This window comes from Anas platyrhynchos, chromosome 11 (genome assembly GCF_047663525.1).
Source record: "Anas platyrhynchos isolate ZD024472 breed Pekin duck chromosome 11, IASCAAS_PekinDuck_T2T, whole genome shotgun sequence".
Taxonomy (NCBI): Eukaryota; Metazoa; Chordata; class Aves; order Anseriformes; family Anatidae; genus Anas; species Anas platyrhynchos.
The window spans coordinates 10339135-10359691 of NC_092597.1; the positions used below are offsets into that span (position 1 = coordinate 10339135).

General features: G+C 35.3%; 1 protein-coding gene across 3 annotated transcripts in view; it reads right to left on the reverse strand.

Annotated features, from left to right (window-relative positions):
• Positions 1 to 2601: 2601 nt before the first annotated feature.
• The window catches only part of VPS13C (vacuolar protein sorting 13 homolog C), an 88893-nt gene continuing 70937 nt past the window's right edge, over positions 2602 to 20557 (reverse strand). For 2 of the 3 annotated variants that reach the window (XM_038184884.2, XM_027465721.3), the window contains 13 exons: positions 19927 to 20040; positions 19234 to 19370; positions 18863 to 18944; positions 18300 to 18413; positions 17992 to 18067; positions 17230 to 17393; positions 16752 to 16797; positions 14512 to 14635; positions 13803 to 13917; positions 8925 to 9016; positions 7520 to 7643; positions 7174 to 7257; positions 2602 to 4276 (listed from right to left, as the gene is read on the reverse strand). In XM_038184884.2, coding sequence (XP_038040812.1) covers positions 4175 to 4276; positions 7174 to 7257; positions 7520 to 7643; positions 8925 to 9016; positions 13803 to 13917; positions 14512 to 14635; positions 16752 to 16797; positions 17230 to 17393; positions 17992 to 18067; positions 18300 to 18413; positions 18863 to 18944; positions 19234 to 19370; positions 19927 to 20040 — 1374 coding nt within the window. In that variant the 3' untranslated portion in view covers positions 2602 to 4174. Of the gene's footprint in view, positions 4277 to 7173; positions 7258 to 7519; positions 7644 to 8924; positions 9017 to 13075; positions 13105 to 13802; positions 13918 to 14511; positions 14636 to 16751; positions 16798 to 17229; positions 17394 to 17991; positions 18068 to 18299; positions 18414 to 18862; positions 18945 to 19233; positions 19371 to 19926; positions 20041 to 20557 lie in introns of those variants that run through there. The other variant, XM_038184885.2, reaches the window with a different exon arrangement.

A 20557-nucleotide genomic window follows, 5' to 3' on the forward strand; every position in this document is an offset into this window, starting at 1 on the left:
AATCCCTCCACTTGTTTCTTATAATTTCTGTTGAAGCGGTCAGTCCACTGGCATCTATTTGAAGTTAAGTCTTCACACTCAGATTTGGTTAAATTTGACTTCGGAAACTGTTGAAAAATAATTTTGTCCAATAAGCGCTAGCTAGCTAGTTTCAAAAAAAAAGTTTAATAACTCAGATCTCTCTTCTAAACTTAGTTTTTGATTATTTAACTGAATTTCTTGATTTATCCCCTCCATCAACTTCACAATTAATCCTCTAAGAGACTATATTTAATTTCTTATTACTAAAACACTCTCTATTCAGTGTCCATAATAAACCGAACATTCTTCCAGACTGCCAGTGCTGAAAAAATCATTAAAATAGATAGTGAAAAGTGTAAAACTCTTTCGGCAGTTTTAGTTTAAGTTAATCCAGGAAATACAACCTCTCACTTGTTTTTTTTCCCTCCTTTCTAAAGGTATTTCAAATTTCTTACTGGCAGAGAATCAGAACAACTGTGGTTGGAAGATATCTCTGGGTTTTACAGAGTCCAACCATAGTCAGCTACAGAGGTTGTCAATGACAATGTCAAGTCAGGATCTAAGTATCTCCAATGATAAAGACTACACCCTGAATGTTTTTAAGAGAGAGTGTTATAGAGGGTGGTTTCTTTTGTTTATACTTTGTGGGGTTTTGTTTTGTTTTGTTTTGTTTGTTTTTTTTTTTTAATTTGCTTAGTGTTTTTGAAGTTCCCTTTAGTAGTTTTAAGTGGTTGACTTACTCTAATTCTGTAAAGAAAAACATCACAATGACTGCATAATTAATCAACATAGGGTTCTTTTAAGAGGAGAAAGTTTGAATAAAATCTAGACTCTCTTGTCTCCAAATTGGACAGAAATTCATTGAAAACAAAGTAATAGTGCTTCTTTAAATAAATAAATCAATAACTAAAAATCCACAGCACCACCCTCTGAAGAATCACGGATACTTTTATCTACTCTGAAACCTCCTATATAGTTTTTCAGATTTTTTTTTTTTTTTTGAAAGCATTACATGGTTCTAAGACCATAGGCAAAACATACAAGATTGTTTGATTTCAGTTTCTACTACTGTCTTTCAAAATGATTACTAGATTGAGATACATTTCCATTGAAGAAGTGCATGCTAATCCTCATCTAGGGGAACTGAGGATGCTGGGAGTAGGGGAATGGCATGGCAGAAAGGAATGAGGTAGTTGCAGAAAGGAATGAGGTAGTTGCAGAAAGAAGGCTACATCTCAACCAACAGACTGAAAAAAACAGCTCCAAGGACAGAATAGCCATACAAGTCGTGGAAAGAAATGCTTTTGAAGAGCCAGAGAAACCTACGGTCATCCAAAAAGCAAGAGAGCAATTGAAGCAAAGCGGGGATCCAGGGTTTTGAGACAGCAAAAGCCTCCAGGAGCTCACTGTAATTAAAGGTCTATAAAGATCTCAACAGTTTGGCCCACTGGTGTTCAGTAGTACTGAAAATCTAGAACTTCATAAAAGCGAAACATTTGCAAGGGATGGGAAATAAATTTGTTGCAACACTGCAAGGGTGTGCCTAAATTTTCCAAAAAACTCATTTGGCACTGTAACAATTAGATGAAAATTCATCACTAAAGATTCTCTACCCTAGCAATGCCTCGTTCCTACAGATCATCCAAACAACATTTAATTCATTCAGTGTTTTTATGCTTATATCCTTAGATATATGAGTCCAGACTCTCCTCAGCCCTAATTCCTTCAGCCAGCACTTTAACAAGATGGGAAGTTTCAGAAAAAGGACAGAAAGGGAGCAGGACAAAAAAAAAAGCTGACAACATCAGACAACAAAACCTAGGTACAGCCAAGGGCTGTAAAGAATACAGCAATGCAAAAGGCTAGATGAAACAACAGAGCAAAAGAGGGAAGGACACGCTAAATAGAAGACTGAGGAAAGCACAGGACAAGCATTGGAAACATACTAGACCCAAACAGCTATCTTAATTTAAACAAGACATGCAATTTCTTGTGAAGCAAGTGATCTCTCATGTCCTCCAGAGTGCTTGGTCCAAGTGGTACAGAAGGTCATTCACTACCTCAGCTGGAAGTCCTAGCGACATCTACTTCAAAGGCAAGCATTTCAAAATCAAAAGTTCTTCTTTAAAACCCTATTGCTTCTTAAAACTGTTTTAAACTGAAAGCTATTTCACTGTACCTACAGTGAAATACAGTGAGAAAAAGTATCTAGTCTTGAGAACTCAAACCAGAAGGTTTACAAATAGAAATGAATAAGTACGGAACTGAAGCAAGCAGAAGACTGTAGCCAGGAATGTGTCATCAGAACTGTTTTAAGCTTCAATTCTCCATCTCAAAAATGGCACAAGGTAAACACAAAGATGCACAGAATTGGAATCTACCTTCAGCTAGGATTAAAAGACAATACATACAGAACCATCCCTTAAATGCCAGTCACCAAACTGAAGGAAGCAGAGGGCTGCAGATAGCTCATGAGGTACTCTAATATTCCATTTTTTCCCCGTATCATGACATTGACACACAGAAACCAAGAGAACAGAATGTATTTCAAAAGCAAAATCATTAAAGCCATTGCACAAATAATTGCATATAAAAATTTATTGTCAATATATATTCTTTTTAACACAAGGCTTGAAATACATACAACCTAGGCTGCTAATCTCAATGTTTAAGCAGAGCTTTCTAGAATATAGGTGATATTACAGACAAAAGGTTGTACCACGTTTATTCCCATTGGACTGAACAGGATTAATAACCATGTGCATACAGGTGCAATAAAATCACAGCTGCAGATGCTTTCCAAAAGATATCTAATGAAAAGGTACAAGTTCGGTACACATTTATAGAATCCAACAGCCCTTAACTATGGACAAAGTTCAAAAATCCAGACCTAGCTCTCATGATAGCTATCCTTACAGAATAGGTCTATGCAAGAATATCGCCAGTTTTACTCTGAGTTCATATCTTTAACTATTACCTACTATGAAATGAAATAATAATAAAATACAAAAATCATTCATTGATGGTTTCCAAGTGAAGTAAGATGGAAAGAACAAATTTGTAAGAGTAAGCACACGTAAGAGTATTTTCTGTACTTGAGAGCCAAAGACTGACAGCAAGTGTTTTTAGTTTACTGTTCACTGAACTAAAACTCATTTGATTTGCTCATATAGTCCCTGACCCAGTTACTTGTGCATAAGCCTTGTGTTCCAGAATTTGTCTCAATTAAGTTCATTGGATTACTCATACCATAGTATATACAGGGAATGTTTTGAATATGCTTAAGTATCTTATTAAACTGTATTTTAAGGGTCTTCAGAAAGAAAAACTGCAACACAAAATAATACATTAGAAGCATATTTTAGCTTAATTAGATGGCACTTTTCCAGTGAAATAGCTATACACTAAAATATTGCAAACTATTTTGATCTAAGCTTTTGGCACACAACATTCTCATAGTACCAGAGTGTACTGTTCCTCCATGGGAAGCTCTTTAAGCTACAGTGATATAACCAAAATCATATACATGCTCAAGACAGATAAACAATATTCTCCATTTTTAAAGTGCAGATTTTCATTTACAGTGTAAATGACAACATTCCAAAGTAAGCATCCCCACACACCTATTTCATTCATTAGTCATTTTTATGTTACTCCAGTGCATTATTTTTAGGATAGTGAACAGACACAGAACAACTTGGAGTAGCTAAATTGTATACACTTTCTTAATTTAAACAGAATGCTGCTTAAAATAAAGTTTTTGTTTCAATCAGTCACTAACATAAGCACTTTAGTTAGCAAAATGCTAGAACAACAATTACTACAACCTGTTTGTAAACCTTAACCTTAGAGTGCAAATTATATAATTTTTTTATCCTGATATTAAAAAGTGCAGAAAAGATAGTTTTAGAGTGGGAAAACGTTAGCTAAATGTTGTAATTTTTAGGCTTTCATGCTCATTTTAGGTTAATTAGATCCACAGTTCTGGCAAGACACATAGGTTCTTAAAATAAAGTGTTTATGGCTGTTAATTTCAAAGGAAGACCTCAGATATTTTAGCTTTAGTTTCTGTAAAATGTTTCCATGTTGCTTTTAATCAATTTTAGACTTAAGATTGCATACCAAAGGTCAAACCCGATAAATCCAGTTATTATCAAGACAGAGTTTGTGGTTTCTTCAACTGCAGTGATGCTTGCTTCACCAGCTTCTGTTGTTTTCTTGTAGCCTGGGCTTCCATAATGGCAGAACAAATGCTCTGTAAAACAATATATTGAAAGTACAAAGATTAAAGTTTGCCACCTACAGCAAAACCTACCTACGCATTGGCTAATTTACGTGCCTTAAGTTAAATATACAGCTTCTGACTGACCTACATAATATTCAACACAGAAAAAGCTTCAGTGATGTTGTCAATCTGCTCAGATTTTTCAAGTAGTCACATTAATGATTTTATTCACACTTAGCTAGATAAACCTTCCTCAGGAAGCACCGCAATGCAAGGGCTGCGATCTTAAACAGATAAGCAAGTGCTTTTTCCAATACTACACACTTTAAAGGCTTTCAAAGTCAGGGCATTTAAAGGTCCAGCACTATACTAGCCCAAAAAACAGGAACTACAAACCTGTACTACTAACATAAAAGCAATGTAAAATATCAGTTAACATTTAAACAGCCATTTTGCATTAGATGTGATATTTGTTAACAACAACAAAAGGATGTGCTCCCTCTCTCTTCGCTTAATTTCCAAGGCCTCTCAAATAAATAGTATCAAAGGCATCTCAAATAAATATAGTCGAATCAATAAATATAAGTAGAACCAAAGGCCTCTCAAATAGATACATACTGACCAAGTATATATCCCAATGTAGTAGATGTCCTAACCAGCATGTTTCATCCTCTGTTCCTTTCATTATTTATTGTTTCTACTGAAAATTTAAATACCAAAAGAACAAGGGTATTTTGAAAAAAAAAAAGTTAATATCAGATCAAATTTAGCAGTATTTTCTCTTCTAAAAATGGATACAAAAGTAGTGAGAACCTATACCTAAAAGTTTCAGTCTGAGGTGATAGGGCTATGAAAAGAACTATGTTCGGGCCAACCAACAGGTTTTCATTATCATTATCTGTAAACGTAACAGAATCATTTGTGATACTTAAAGGAAGATATAAATGCCTGTGCTTTTGTAAACATTTACAATGAAAAGTGCTCATAACAAACTAGATAGATAGTTGCACTCCACTGAAGGATAAATTAGAAGAGAAGCAAATAATAAGGATACAATTAGAAACAACTTAGCTGAACGAAGCAGTGCGACATCCCAAACAAACTCCTCCAACAGTTAGAAAAATCCACTTCACTACTACCTAACATCAGACTTAGGTTATGCATATGACATATCCATAATATTAACGTTCTGATATAACTCCAGTCCAAGAAAATTAATGTCACTGCCACGTATAAATGCCTCGGGGGCGGGAGGGGGCAAGTAGTTTGGATGGTCAGCCTCATTTTACCTGAATAACTCCAGCATTAGGAGAAAGCTTAAGTGTTGGAAATGCTTGTGAGGGCAGTTTTGCTTCTGATTTCAGTAGAACAAACTGATTTATGTAACTATGAATATGAGAAGATTATTATATTAAGCTGGATGGACAGGCAACATGCATCAGAGTATACTTGAAGCATTTCAAACATTTATGGATTGCTGATAACTCATGGAGACTTGGGAAAGATTCAGAAGACTAAAAAACAAGCAAACAAAACCCATGTTATTTTTATAGAGGACAGAAAGAACTAGGAAGCTACAGATAAACTTAAGTTGATCTTCCAGACATTTGTTTCATGTTTCTGTCACTAAGAGCTTCGCAGAAGCCTTAAAAGAAGTGATAATTATCTGTGAAGCACACTTTTTTGTGGCTTCCTGTCAGATTCGGAGAGTTTTCTAAGTGGGATCTATGCAAAGAAGGGAGATGCAAAATTAAGAGTAAAGACTCGTGCAACTGAAAGCCACAAAAGTTAAGCACCAGTGTTGCACTTGAAGACAGAAATTTATTAACACATCCAAGCCAGCATAGCAGCAAAGAAATATGTAGGTAAACAGTAAAAATTTTAAAAAGAGAATGAAACAGAAAGAAGTAATTTATTTCTCTGGTGTTGCCTACGTTTTTGTAGTTGCTAGTATAAATCCTTTCAACACAAACAAACAGCGAACCAACTGCACGATTTGGAACATATGCCAAAAGAGAAGGCTAAAAAAATCTCTTTAGACAGGTGATAGTGAATTAATAGTTATACACATTGTTCCAGTATGTAAAGAAGTGCCTTCATATGATAGCAACTTTTTTGTCCCCCGTCTAACTGGTTCTTTTATATGACTTGATCAATGTTATAGGAGGAATTTGGACATATTCTAGTTTTGAGTTGCCATTTACTCAAGCTACCATTTCACATGTGCTTGCAAGATGCTGTGAAAGTATTTTACTCCACTGTGGGGATTGGGAAGAATTCATCATCTCTTATAATCTGACACAAAGCTACAAGATATACAGTTACCCAGGTAGATTTTTCAGCTGCTTAAGTACCATGGAATTTATGCGAACTGTTAGTTTAGCTTGTGTGAGTTAGCTAGGAAACCCAGCCATACATAAAACAAAAACACTCAAAAATCAACCTCTCCAGCATCAACATGAGCAAACATTTGGAAATAAACAGTAGAAAATGGGCAGAGAGTGAGAAGGGGGGAAGGAGTCTGGCATTCATTTCACACAGAGGCACACTTGCTGGGTTAATTCAGTCATCTTGAAATAATGAGGAGGTGGCATAATTCAGAGTTATGTTGACTCCTAGAGACTAGAATGAACTTAACCTAGCTCATTAATTATTTGAACTATTTTCTATTAATGAGTTATATTATACAAAGCATAAGACGATGCCAGCTTTAACCTAAACTTATCATCGTATTTACTCTCTTGAATGCTTCAGATTATCTTATCTTGCCTGGTCAATCTCATTTTCAACAACAAAGTAAACAGTCCCCAGGCATAGCACATTATTCTGCAACTAGTCTGTGAATGTTACTGTTTTTTTAGACATGTTGAGTTTCAACAACTACTAATGATATCATAAAGAGAAAGAAAACAGAAGAAAGAATATACCCTTGCTGTAGATACATCTTGAAGTTGAATTGCCTTTACACATTCACGACCTCCACTGTCCTTCCTGTGGAACATCCTTTGATCCTGTTGCAGAGGGGAACAAAAATGTAGTTCAGGTGACTCATAAAACAAGATTGCAGAACCTGATACTTAAATGGCTTGAATGTCAACTTCAGTTTAGATTTCCACGTGGTCTCTGTCCAACCCATCCGTAGTTCTAAAAAATACAGAGCAACTCCTATCTCATAGCTCCAACGTCAGCAGTTAGAACCCTTAGGCAAATTCAAAGCATCTTTGGATCACTAAATAAGTAGTGTTAAATGAAATAAATAAAAGCTTTTCTTACCAGAACAGTTATTTTTAAAACACTTCCTTCATAGGTGGGACAGCATGCAAAGTCTTCAAATAAGTAATCCCACTCGGTAGTTAAGTGACCTAAGATTTCAACCTCCTTTACATATATCACTCTCCTGTTCAGAAGAAAACAAAAGTCAATACACAGTTTCTTCCTGGGATTAGAACTTCGCCAGAAAATGAAATGAAAACCAGAAATATGCTCAAGAAGGCATTTTCTATGTGGATCAAAATTACCAATTCAGTAGCAGTAGAACAGTATTTCTTTAATATACACTCTGAGATGATAACTTTGTCCTTAGGACTCATAGTGATCCATGTTATCACATGGTATGCACAGGGCAACTTAAATTAAATCTCACCCATCTCTCCAAATCCAAACATTTTACTAGAAATGGATACTAGAGGGTCATCAATTAATTCAAATCTCTTCCACAATGCCAGCCTCAGCAAACTGAATACTAGCTATATATTCAAACAAGTGCAAAGTAGAAATGGATCACCTGGCAATCCTAGTTACCTGTTACATTTGCTAATTAGCAATCCCTCTAACATTTCAAAACTCCAATGTTAGCTGCCACACTAGACCAAAACAAGGGGCAGTTTTGAATGGAATTCAACTAGAACTTTTAAACATGTCCCTTATCCCAACTGGGATAAGAACAGAAGTGCACATTTAGCTGAAGCTGCAAAAAACTAAACCACCATAAAACTATAAAAAGACATGACTACTTATCTGTTCTGCTGCAGCATGAATTATGAAGTGTGCTAGTTGTTACAAAACAAATTTAAGTGGAATGTCTCTTAGAGTCTCATTATGGGTTAGCCCACCTCATACATTCAGGCAAGGGGGAGAAATTGGTGACATCAGTGATATGGAGAAGAAACTATGGGATCCTCTTTGTTATCTAAATGTATTTACACAGTTTTGAGTCCTCAAACTGCATCCAAGACTAGTAACAACTTACATTCTAAATGCTGCCCGATGGGTTTAATATTTATGTTCATACTTGAACAAGAAAAGCTAAGACTCCACTTAAAGTATCCTTTAATTAAGGAGACTGTAAACATGCATTAGAAAAACATAGTTTTGACTACAGACACTTAACACAAGCTAATTTGAAACAACAGAGACAGAAAAAGGAGTATTTCCCTCCACTATTACGAAATGGTCACTGACCTCAGAGTCAACTAAAATTGCTTCCTGAACTAGCATCTTGTATCAACATCATTGATCATCATCTTACATTTTCCGTAAAGGAAGCAAATTATAAAATGAAGAAAACCAGTAAGGAAAGTAAATATGCAGACAACAGCTACCGCTTTAGACTAGCCAGATGACTTATCCTGAAGCTGAAATGAAGACAAGCCCTTAGGAGGCCTTCAAAGCTAAATACCTATTGGTAACAATAAGGTTTGCCCTTCTGCCTCTTGGAAGTGCACAGTGGTATCGGTAGGTCTCTTTTTCCAGCTTTCTGATGTGCAATTTCTGGAACAGAAAATGAAAACATTTAGACTGCAAAAACAGAAGTCAAAGTGGTGCTTTCCATTCAAAAGCCTTTCTAAATGTCACCTAGTTGAACTGGTTCTTCAAAAGAAGGCTATCACAATGTTCTCACTCCTGAAGCTGAGTCACTGAAAGGTCTGCTCCCTTCCCCTCAAAAGGGAGAACATGACATTGCAGTGTCATTAGGCTATTCACCTAGCTTGAATTTTCTCTTTGTGCTAATTGTTTAGTAATTCTTATTTATTTAGTATATCCTATGCTGCAGACTTGAATCAAGAGTGAACATCCTGTGACAATATCTTTTGAGAATACAACACATGGCCCAGGCTTATAGAAATAAACAACCAAGTTACACTCAATGCACCTCAAAGGTCATGCTTCTAAAGCATTGAAAAGACATACTTATTTGATATCTCAAGTATGTAAGGAAAGTAACATGAAAGTGTAAATCAAGCTACTCATCCTCTCTTTCTGTTAGTCAACTATAGCAAATGATAAACCATGAACAGAGGTTAAAAAAAGCTTCCAAACAAAACAATTAAGTGCTTCCCAGCTATTTTTAGGTTCTTCAACGATTTTTCACTAAGTATTTTCTGGTTTTTTATTCTGTATATGCTATTTAACTGAAGAACAGTATTTTCTAGAACATGTCATCAGGTTTACAATATCCCATCAACTGTTTGTAACTGGAGGCCCCAAAATTGGCCCAATGATCTTCCAAGTAAAAATGACCTTCGGTTTTCAGATTACTTCTGTTATTGGGGAATTCAGCCACTGTATAAAAGTAAGAAACAACTTTACTCAAGTTGTTTCTGACAAACTCGTGAGAACATACTTGAAATGAAGGAGGAAGGAGAAAATAAAATCAGTGTATTTTTAGTTATTCCCTGTAAAAAAAAAAAAAAAATTCCTTCTTAATTTCCATAGCTGAATCTATGACTTGACTGTACATTTATCTGTCTATGGTCAACCATGGAAGCTCAAAACTCTATATAGATCAAGTAACCAAAACGGAAGGACCTTATGTCAATCCAATTTACATCAAAACCAATTAAAGAAGCTTCAACATTTACTTATATTTGCATTTTATTTTTGTATATTTAAAAGTTTAACAAATGCTTTAAAGCATCATCATACATTGCAACAGAACTCCAAAAACACCTTTAAGCTCAAAGGTGGATTCATGTTCTATAGATTAAATCAACAGCACAATGTTTTCCTGGATTTCATCCCCAGGGATGTGATACTTTAAAAATCATTTTAATTCAGAAATTTCCAACAAGCTAAAATATAGAGTCCCCATCATCTATGAAAAAATATCACTTTCTGACTATCTTAAAAGTTTCTGATACTGTAAAACAAACATGAAAGGGAAAAATGCCACAAAAGACTGCTTATCTCAAAGTCTTTGCATCTCTTCAAATCACAGAAAGACAGCAGTATATGAATAAAAGAATATCAACTCACATTTTATAACCAAAGCATAGTCGATGCAGGTATATAAATAAATACAAATAAAGAAATACAAAAAACATCACCATCAAGACTGCAATTCAAAGGTTGAAACCCATATTCTCAATCTTTTTGTTGGATAAGCAAGAAGTGAGAAATAACCACATATTTAAATAGAGATTTATTCATAAGCTTATTCCTCTATTTAAACTCCAAGCTTTGTTGACGAAGTCTGGTTTTGTAACTTCAGAAACCATCCTGCTAGTACTTTTAAATTTTATACATAATACTTTATTAAAGTAAGAATTTCCATGAAGCTCTCTGCCTAAGCAATACAGTAGTTGTCAGAGCTGCATCAATACTCCTGATACAAATTCAGTGTGCTATGGCAGTGTGTTTTGTAAAAAGGGGTTGGGGCACTTGATGTAAATCACTTCATGATCTGAGAACATTGTTAAAATTCAGGCATCTTCATAAGAAGTTTTTATTTTGATGAGAACACTACAGCACTTTAAAGAAGTTTAGTTCATTTTCCCCATGGAAAAGCCAAGAATTTAACGATGTATAACTATAAAAGCAAGGTGGTTGGAAAAGAAGGGATATTGAAACAACATTTTTATCTCCAAGGGAAAGTAACCTTTAATTTGATAGAAATGACCAACTGTAAATGGACCTGAGCTGAGCACTTAGTATGGCTAAAGCAGCAGGCTAGAAGCAGAGCTTTCTCAGATGAATTTCAACTGATTACTCAATTTAGTAAGGTAGAAGTCACTGGCCAAATCAGAGATGACACACAATCAAGATAAAACAGAAGTACTTAGGGGTGGTAAGAATGGTATTTGAAATGATTTTAACTGCTTAGGCAGGAGAATCATCTTAAGGTCAGTATTTGTATGGCTGACAGCAAGCATCCAGAAGCCTTGCATGCAAGAGAATACAGGAATTAAGAATCCAGACTGGTTTATATGTTAAAATTCTCCATTTCTAAATAATTCTTATTATAAATTTTATTATTTAGCTTATTTTACAGGGATAGAGGGGTGGCATACTGTTGATATAGGAGATGAGAGTGGGAATTATGGTCAAACAACATGTAATGTTGGGTCAAAACTGGAATCAAAAATATACAGAACTAGCATCTATAAATTGACTTACTGACAATTAAATTTCCAAGTGTGTATAAACTATCCTTCTCATAAATTATCTTATTCCTGTAAGACACTGTCCATCTTGTTTTGAAATTATATTAGAAAACAAAAACTTCCCAACACTAAGCTGTAGTATAAAAATCAAAATTGGTTAAAAATAAAAGCTGTTTTCAGAAAGTTGTCTTCCGAAAAGAAGTAACTATACTACTGATATAATTTATGCCTAAGAAAAATGCAAATATTAGATATGCAGGAAATGCATAATATCCAATTTGCAGTGCTAATTGTGCCACATTTTCCTTTTCGATAGACAGAAAAAATACAGCGCAACCACTCAGGAAGTGCAGCATTACTGAAAAATATCCCTAAGCAAGACCTAAGAATAATAGAAGTTAAAAACAGAAAATTCTCATTACATGAAGCAATTTGGTTTTGTTCATTATATGACACTGATGATTTCACTTAAATAGGTAAAATAATTTTCCTACATTTTTTAAACTACTTTAAATGAAAAAGAACTATTGAACAGTAAATTCTAGAAAGGCGTTAGCAGCAGAGATGTTTCTGCTTGAAGTTTTGTTTTGTGTACGATAAGCAATTAATCGGCTCCCAAGACAACTTGGTCAGCGTAGTTTGTTATTTCTGAGTTGTTGTGTTAGAAATTAAATTTATGGCATTACTTGATTTAGAAATATGTTTTAATATAAACTAATGTTAATGGTATAATAAATATTGATGTTCACATTTGACATGTAAGTATGTTAAACAGAAATGCCCTAAGATTCTGTGAATGAAAGCAGAGTCAACTGAGCTGGATATGATTTTTTTAACTGATAAAATTTCAAATAGAAGTAGGAGTGGTGTTTACTTGAAGTCATAAGGGTTCATTAAATGTTTAAGTGGCGGGGCTATGGAAGAAAGAAAAGTTTTTTACAGAAAGAAAAAATAAAAGTTTTGTTAGAGTCCTTATGGAAACATTTCCATATAATCTTGAATTTCTAAGCAAACATTTTCACAGAAGAAAATTCTATTCCGTATCACTACTGTAAATTTAGTGCACATCTGAAAACATTGCTCTCTCCCCTCATTCACAGCCCTAGCTTTAAGAGAAAGAGAATGCTAACAAATGAATGAACTCAGCATCTACCCTACCATGACTTTTCCCCAAGAGCCTTCAGTATCTGACATTCATAAAGAGCTAAGTATGCAACAGATATAAAAGAGAAAAAACAACCTCTCTCTCATCTTTCTCACTTATCTACTCTTACCTTAGATATTAAGTTTCTTTTTTTGTTTTCTAGCCAGGACAACATGAAACACTATCTGCTACACAGAAAAGACATGAATGGTAGGGAGCGGACATGTTAAATGCAATCATGCCCTTAATCTAAATAATTAAGACAGATAAAAGACCATAAAGGAAATCAAGAGGAAACATGGAAAATGTTTACTCCTTTATTCCAGTTCTTGCTGCGTATGCCAGGAAAAAAAGAGAAAGAAGAGAAGTATTAGAAATAGACTAGGAAATAAGTATTAAAAAATGAACATCAAGAAGGAAGCAGAAATTACACAAGTTTTAGTTTTAAAATCATTAATGAGGAAAGTAATGTTACTTTAACTCCTTAGAAAAAGATAAACATTTTCAGTTTTTAAAAAAGTGAAAGTTGAAATGCAATTCAACTGGATTCTGATTACTTAGGACTTAAAACCAACAGTTATTCAACATCCATGTTTTATCCACATCCAGATGTGGAAGCAGGCTAGTACATTTACATAATACCTGTAGCTATGACACATTAGCACTAAGAACAATATAATAAATACCAAAAGGTGGTATTCTGAGAACTCGTGCAGTTGTTTGAACTGCTGATACCACCCAAAACACCACAGGAATTTCAGTAATTCCATTACATGCCAATTAATTCAAGCTCTATTCATCCTATTTAAGAGTTGCTTAGTTTATGAAGAAGACTTAGTGGTACTAGATTGTTTTTTTCAAGCATAACGTTTGACTTGAGTGTCAAATGCATTTTTCTTAATGTTTACACGTATTTCAAAGCATTCTTAATCCCATCTCCCTTCAGAGCAGCTTCTTTTTCTCCCTAATTTCTGTAATATTTTAAGGAAACCTGTAGATTAGAGTACTTAAACTATAACGTAAGTCATACCTCAAATAAATCATAACCCTCCGCTTCCACCCTGTTGTATGGCCGGATAATGCCATCTTCGTGAATGAGACGTGGAGGGCGGAGATTAGATACTTCTTCTGTTGACTCTGCCACCCTGCCAGAGACAATGGAGCAATATTCTCATAAGCTTACTATATATTTGAGCTTTACCGTTACTATTAACTGAGTTTCAAATGGGCAAATTTTCTCCCAGAATTTCGATGGTCGATTTTTTACAGTAAGTTTAAATGACATTTAAACAGAAGAGATTGGACTGTGCACTTAGTCACATGGTCTGAACTTGGGTAGACCTGTGCGGTGTCAAGAGTTGGACTTGATGATCCTTAAGGGTCCCTTCCAACTCAGGATACTCTATGATTCTATGATTTGAATTGTGCAGTAGACAAATTACCTGAGAAATAAGGTTTAAACGTGATCCTTTAATTATGTTTTCATAAGGGATGGTAGCGAAAGGATACAATGGGCTAGTTACTGTTTATGTGAACTGTGACACCACACGATGTATTCTGAATCAACAATTTCCAGAGATTATCATAAAATACATTCATTACCAGCTGTTAGGTAACTCTCAGTCCTATATAATCCTACTGCAAATGATCTTCAACAAATTTCTGTCCCTACTGGACCATTTCATCACCTAGTTTATGACATATGGAGAATTCTTCAAAACTTCCTCTTGACGTTTTACCTTTGAATTCCCTGGAAGGTACTGCTTGCCATATCTACAATGCCACCTGTTGGGCGGGCTACCACTCCTACAAGCCCCTTTCCAATTCCTTTAAAGAATCCAGCTGCACCTTCCTTTTTAGCCCCTTTAAAAGAAACAGGAGAAAAATGATATTTTTAATTACGTGCCAGAAACCAGTAACCACAGAATTCAACTACTACTGCTCTGAACTGCATTACAATCATTTTATCTTGAAAACAGCCCATGGAAATTGATTACCTATAGTTTGCATACTAAAAAGCTCTACAAAAGTCACACATTCCGTAAGAGCACTTAAAAATCAAACCATCTACCCAAGAGCATTGTCCAAACTATTTTGGAACTCTTGTGGGCTTGGTGCCATAACCGCTCCTTGGAGAGCTTGTTCCAGTGCTTGACCACCGTCTCAGTGAAGAACTTTTTCCTAACGCCCAGCCTGAACCTCTCCTGATGCAGCTCCATGCCCTTCCCTCAGGTTCTTTTGCTGTCACCAAAGAGAAGAGCTCAGCGCCTGCCCCTCCACTCCCCTCGTGAGGGAGCTGCATGCAGCCATGAAGCCTTCCCTCAGTCTCCTCTTCTCTGGGCTGAACAAAGCAAGTGATCTCAGCTGCTCCTCATATGCCTTCCTCTCTAGACCTTCAACCATCTTTGCTGCCCTCCTTTGCATGCTCTCTAGTAGTTATACATTCTTCTAATCTTATGACAGCCAAAACTCTATGTGGTACTCTAGGTGAGGCCACACCAGCACAGAGCGGAGAGGGACAATCACTTCCCTTGACCAGCTAGCAATGCTGTGCTTGACGTACCCCAGGAAATGACTGTCCATTTTGGCTGCCAGGTCACTCTGTTGACTCATATTCAACTTAACATGAACCAAAACCTCTACATTCCTTTCTGTGGTGCTGCTCTCCAAGCTCTTATCCCCCAGATGGTAGATATATCCAGGGTAGCCCCATTACTCGTACAGAATCTTCCTAGTTTAGTGTCACCTGCAAACCTACTTAAAGTGCATTCAAGTCCTGTGTCCAGACCACTTACATAAACATTGAAGAGAACTGGCCCTAAAATGGAGCCCTGGGGAACCCCAAGAGCATCTGGTTGCCAGCCTGACATGACCCCATTTGCTACAGTCCTTTGAGCCCAAACCATCAGCCAAACTAGATTCTTCTTCACTCACATTTGGTCGTGACTGGGGATTACCAATTTTTATAAGTCAACAATAACAATAAAATAATCCGAAGGCTCGAAATTGCACATGCATAACAGAAGTTAATTATTTCTACTTCAAAACTCCATGTTTCTGGTAATACATAACTTTGGAAGAGCTAAGAGTGTTTAGAAAGCCCATGTGTTCATCCACCAGTGAGGTAAATACTAACCTCAAATTATCTGCCAACAGCCTAAAAAACACAGGTGAAATACAGCACAACAATTACCTGCCAGTATTTAAATCACTTAGATATGGACTATGAAGTATTATTTTCTTGGGTATTTTTCATCATCTATCATACTGATGAAGTGACAGCCTGAACAAAAACTCATACTGCTCTCAGGCACTCAACCAGAATTTTTTTTATTAATATTTCCCCAGGCTCTGGAGTCCACCCAGAATAAACTATAGTGATAAGATATCTGTCATCTTCAATGAACATATTATTTTAGTTATTCATTATTTCTGTAGTATCCAGAATCTGCTAGCTCAACATCTGATATACATGTGCCATGAACATTGTACAATATTGTAGGGAGAAAATGTCACAGAATCATATAATTATTTAGGTTGGAAAGACCTTCAAGACTGAGTCTAACCATCAAACTGACCTACTGAACCCCATCACTAAACTCATGTTCCCATGTCATAACATTCAAAGCTTTTTCTATTAGTGCTTCTTAAAATTATCATTTTTTTTCCAAAGAATCACAGGATCATTTTTAGTGCCTTTATTCTAACTTTAAAAAATAAACTGGGTACTACAGCAAGCCTTACAAAACATATCAAAAAGACAGTAATTCCCTAATTCATACAAAGAGAAAAAGGTGGTAAGCAAATAAGAGCTATAAGTGTATCTGAGTAAAACATTGCATAAGGTTATATTTGAATTAGAAATATAATCTCCCTGTGCTTTACCATCACCACACTTACATTGATATTGCCTAAAATTAATAAATCCTAAAACATTGAAAGAAGTCTTTAGGCAGTGCAGTGCAACCTTAGCGCTTACCTTCTACAGGTTTAGTGATTATGCCCGTCACACCCCCAACAACACCCTAGGACAAAGAAGATAATTAAGTTCCTGCTTAGAAATAGGAATGCTATGGTTTAACTAGGCAACCAATCGTGTCATCCTTCATTTTAAAACTTAATAATGCAGTTCAGTATTGGGAAAAAAAAATCCCTTTTTACTTTAGATCCATAAGGAAATCATAGCAGAGGGGGAAAAAAAGGGGAACTTTCCCATTTTGAGACTCTATCGTCAATTCCCTGTGCTGGTCAAAAAAACTACATTACATCAAACTCTGAAGTTGATAAACGATATTGAGGATGTTGAGTCTCCTATAAACTGACTTCCCATTTTTGTCTTCTGTTTAGTTTGTGAACTGATAAATCCAAATAAGACATTATCAAACTCACATGTTTAAAAATCCTATGCAATGATTACAACATGTTGGCACATAATACACTCAACTTCAAATTCATACCCGCAACAAGCCTTTTCCTCCTTTGGCCAGGCTGTCACCGAAGTCTTTTGGCTGACGACCCATTTCCTCCCTCCGTTTCTGCTGATATTCTTTATCCATAGTAATGGCAGCTAAGCCTTTCCCAACAGAGCCAGTGATCCTAGACACCACCCCTGCTGCACCACCTAGTGGAACAGATCACAAAATAAATTTAACAGCAGAAAACATACAACAAGCCACAAGACTGAGAGATTTCATTTTGTATTGAATTTAGATATTACTAATTTATGCAGACTGACTACCATGTTGATCACAAAAAGAAATTGGCCTGAAATTCAAAAACTTAGCAAAAGGTGACTCTTGTATCAGCCCAGTATATATTACGTATCATATTGGATGGCATCTAACTTTCTGTAATAGCTGAATAAAAAAATAAATGAACTGTAACGAGAACCGGTCCTCAGGCTTTTCCAGGTATTTTGAGACCATTATAATTTCTTTTTTCATCCAAAGCATGTTACAAATTCAGTTAAACTTAGCAAGTTTCTCAGGTTGCTTCCTAATTCTACAAAATAGATTTAGATGCTCTGAAGTAAGTTAGATATGAATGGTCTGTAGCATGAATACTACCAACAGTATCTGATAAATTCTTGTCAAAAAATTACCATGTAGATATTTTTAGAAACAACTTTCCTTCCCAAATAAGAAAAACAAATGCTATCCATGAGTTAACCTATTTTATTAAAAGAGTAATAATATTACCCACTGTACATTACAACATACCCACTGTGTGTCCAAGAAGACTTCTAACACCGATTACAAAGCCCTCAGCAAATTCTTCAGGTCCTTGAACAGCACCCTGGTAACAAAGCTTATTATGAATAAAAGAAAACTATTTCAAGAAAGCACTAGCAGTTCCTTTAAACTGATGAGGATGAAATTGTTTCAATATGGCATTTCTCTAATGTCAACATTAAAAACACATTGCTTTCTTAACAGTGGAGAGTACAGTGACACAAAAAACTACAATCCTACCTGTATATTCCATCAGCTTACTATTCATAGATGTTTGAATAATCACAAGGTCATACCTGGAAAGGCTCATAAAAGAAAGCTTCAACTCCCTCAGACAAGCCTCTGATTAAGCCAAATGGATTTCCAAGAACATCTAACCCAAGTACAAGAACATACATCTGTTTCAGGAACTAAAAACAAGAACAACAAAAAATCAACAAAAAATGCAAAACCAAGAACAGCTTAATCGGTTGTTACACAGTTCAATGTTAGAATTCAAGGCTCATAAATTTTTTTGACTGACTACCCAAGCAGGGTGTTAGAGCACTCATGTGAGTATTTCTACTACAATCAAGACTGGCTTAGGTAAAAGCTGCAGTATATCCACAGATAAACAACAGAACACTGTGGTGAAGAAATGTGTAGACAGAAAGAACACAAAAGCAACTAAATCAAAATTCTTAAATAGATTTAAGAGGATTTTGTATTTACATTTCTGTCATGTGCCATCATATTCCTACTTCAGTACCATACACTTTAAAAAAATAGCCTTTAGAGTTATTCACCTTTTCTTTCCTATTTTCCTCATTCTATAATATAGTTACTCAAAACTTGTCGCAAAGGCTTCACTAAAACTTACTTGTTCACTATAATGTCTAACAACTCTCTTCATCAGTTGGTCTCTCTTGTAGAACTGGTATTTAATTTGAAAGAAGGCAAGTCTGAAAGACAAGTATTGTGCGTTATTGAACATCACACTTCCTCACTTCCATACCTCCTTCCTTTTAAGCGGTCTATTTTTTCCTTCAGATAATCCTGAAACCATATTCCCGAGAAAAGGAGCACAAACAACATCTTCCCTCCATTCCTCCCTTTCCTAAAAGGCTTTATCCATTTATACTAGTGTCAGTCAGCAAATTTTAACACTGACCTATTTATTAATGTATACTCTAGCTTTTTTTTTTTTTTTTCTAAATATTGAAATAATTTGAAAAATCTTTATTAGCTTACTTGAAAATAAGATCATCCACATCTGTTAGAGTAGCTCCAATACTTTTCAACAGTAAATTCAGGGAATGGATGGCTATCATTTCTTGACCCTTATCTGATGCTTCTCCACCAGAAGCCAGAGACAGGCTCAAATGCAACTGTCAAGAAACAATTAGTTAAACAAACAAACCAGTGCTGAAACAGTGTCAAGTGTGTATTTTATTCCCTTTGAGGAAATGTACTATTTGAACAAACATGCTTGAACTCACAATGGTATTGCTTTGATAATGTATGCATTTATATGTATTTTCACATAGAGCAGTGCCAAATTGCCCTACCAAAATTAACTTTGCGTATGTTTACATGTGCAAATATAACAGAAACACATAAAAGAAGCAGCCCCCTCCTACATTTAACAGACAGCATGTCTAGACATTTCAGATATATTCAGATTTTATATAGCTTTTTTAAATGTTATAACCATTGATTCCTCCCACTAAGCAATAGTTAAGTGCTGTTTCTACTCTTAGACTACTAGTAAGTTTTTCAATGAGGTATTAAGCTCCAGAGAACTTAAAAAAAAGAAATCACAGTTCCAAAGACACTACGAAGAACTCAATTACCCAAAAGGTTGATCTGAGCACATATTTTACTACAAGGAATTAAGAAGTAATTTATAGCCTTTTATTAACTCAAATTGTCTCTATTACATACCTTAATTGGAGAAATATGAAAAAGCTCAAAGAAGCTCAGCATTGACAAGTCTGTTAAGGAAGACTCCATTAGTTCGGTGTTAAGTGCATCTATGTCTTGCTGAATTAATTTAGACTGTTTTAATACAGAAAAAAAAAAGAAAATGGAACAGAAGGTTATTTCATCAACATACATAATGGCAGAAATAACATATAAATATGTATATGTTATGCATATATATACATGAGTAAGAACCAGCAGAACGCATAATCATATCCAAATATAATAAAATTGCTAGCAACTAAAGGGCCAGCACCTCCAAAACTGGAAATGGACTAACTACTTTTGTATAAGAAAAGTAGTATTTCTTTGCCAAATCAGAATTTTATACAGTACATCTGAAGGTAACATTTCTTAGAAAAAGAAGCTTGTGAGAATGACTCCTATGCACACTAGCGTCAAATGCAAGATGTGATCATTCTGAACAGTATCTGAATAAAAGACTTAAGTCAAAGCCGTAAAAATCACTGTCTTCTGCTCCCTAAAGACAAAAAGCAGAAGACACTGTGAACACACAGATTAATCAACTGGAAGACCACTATACCCTACACTTATTTCATCCAGCACCTGTAACACTTTCTAGCTACAGTTG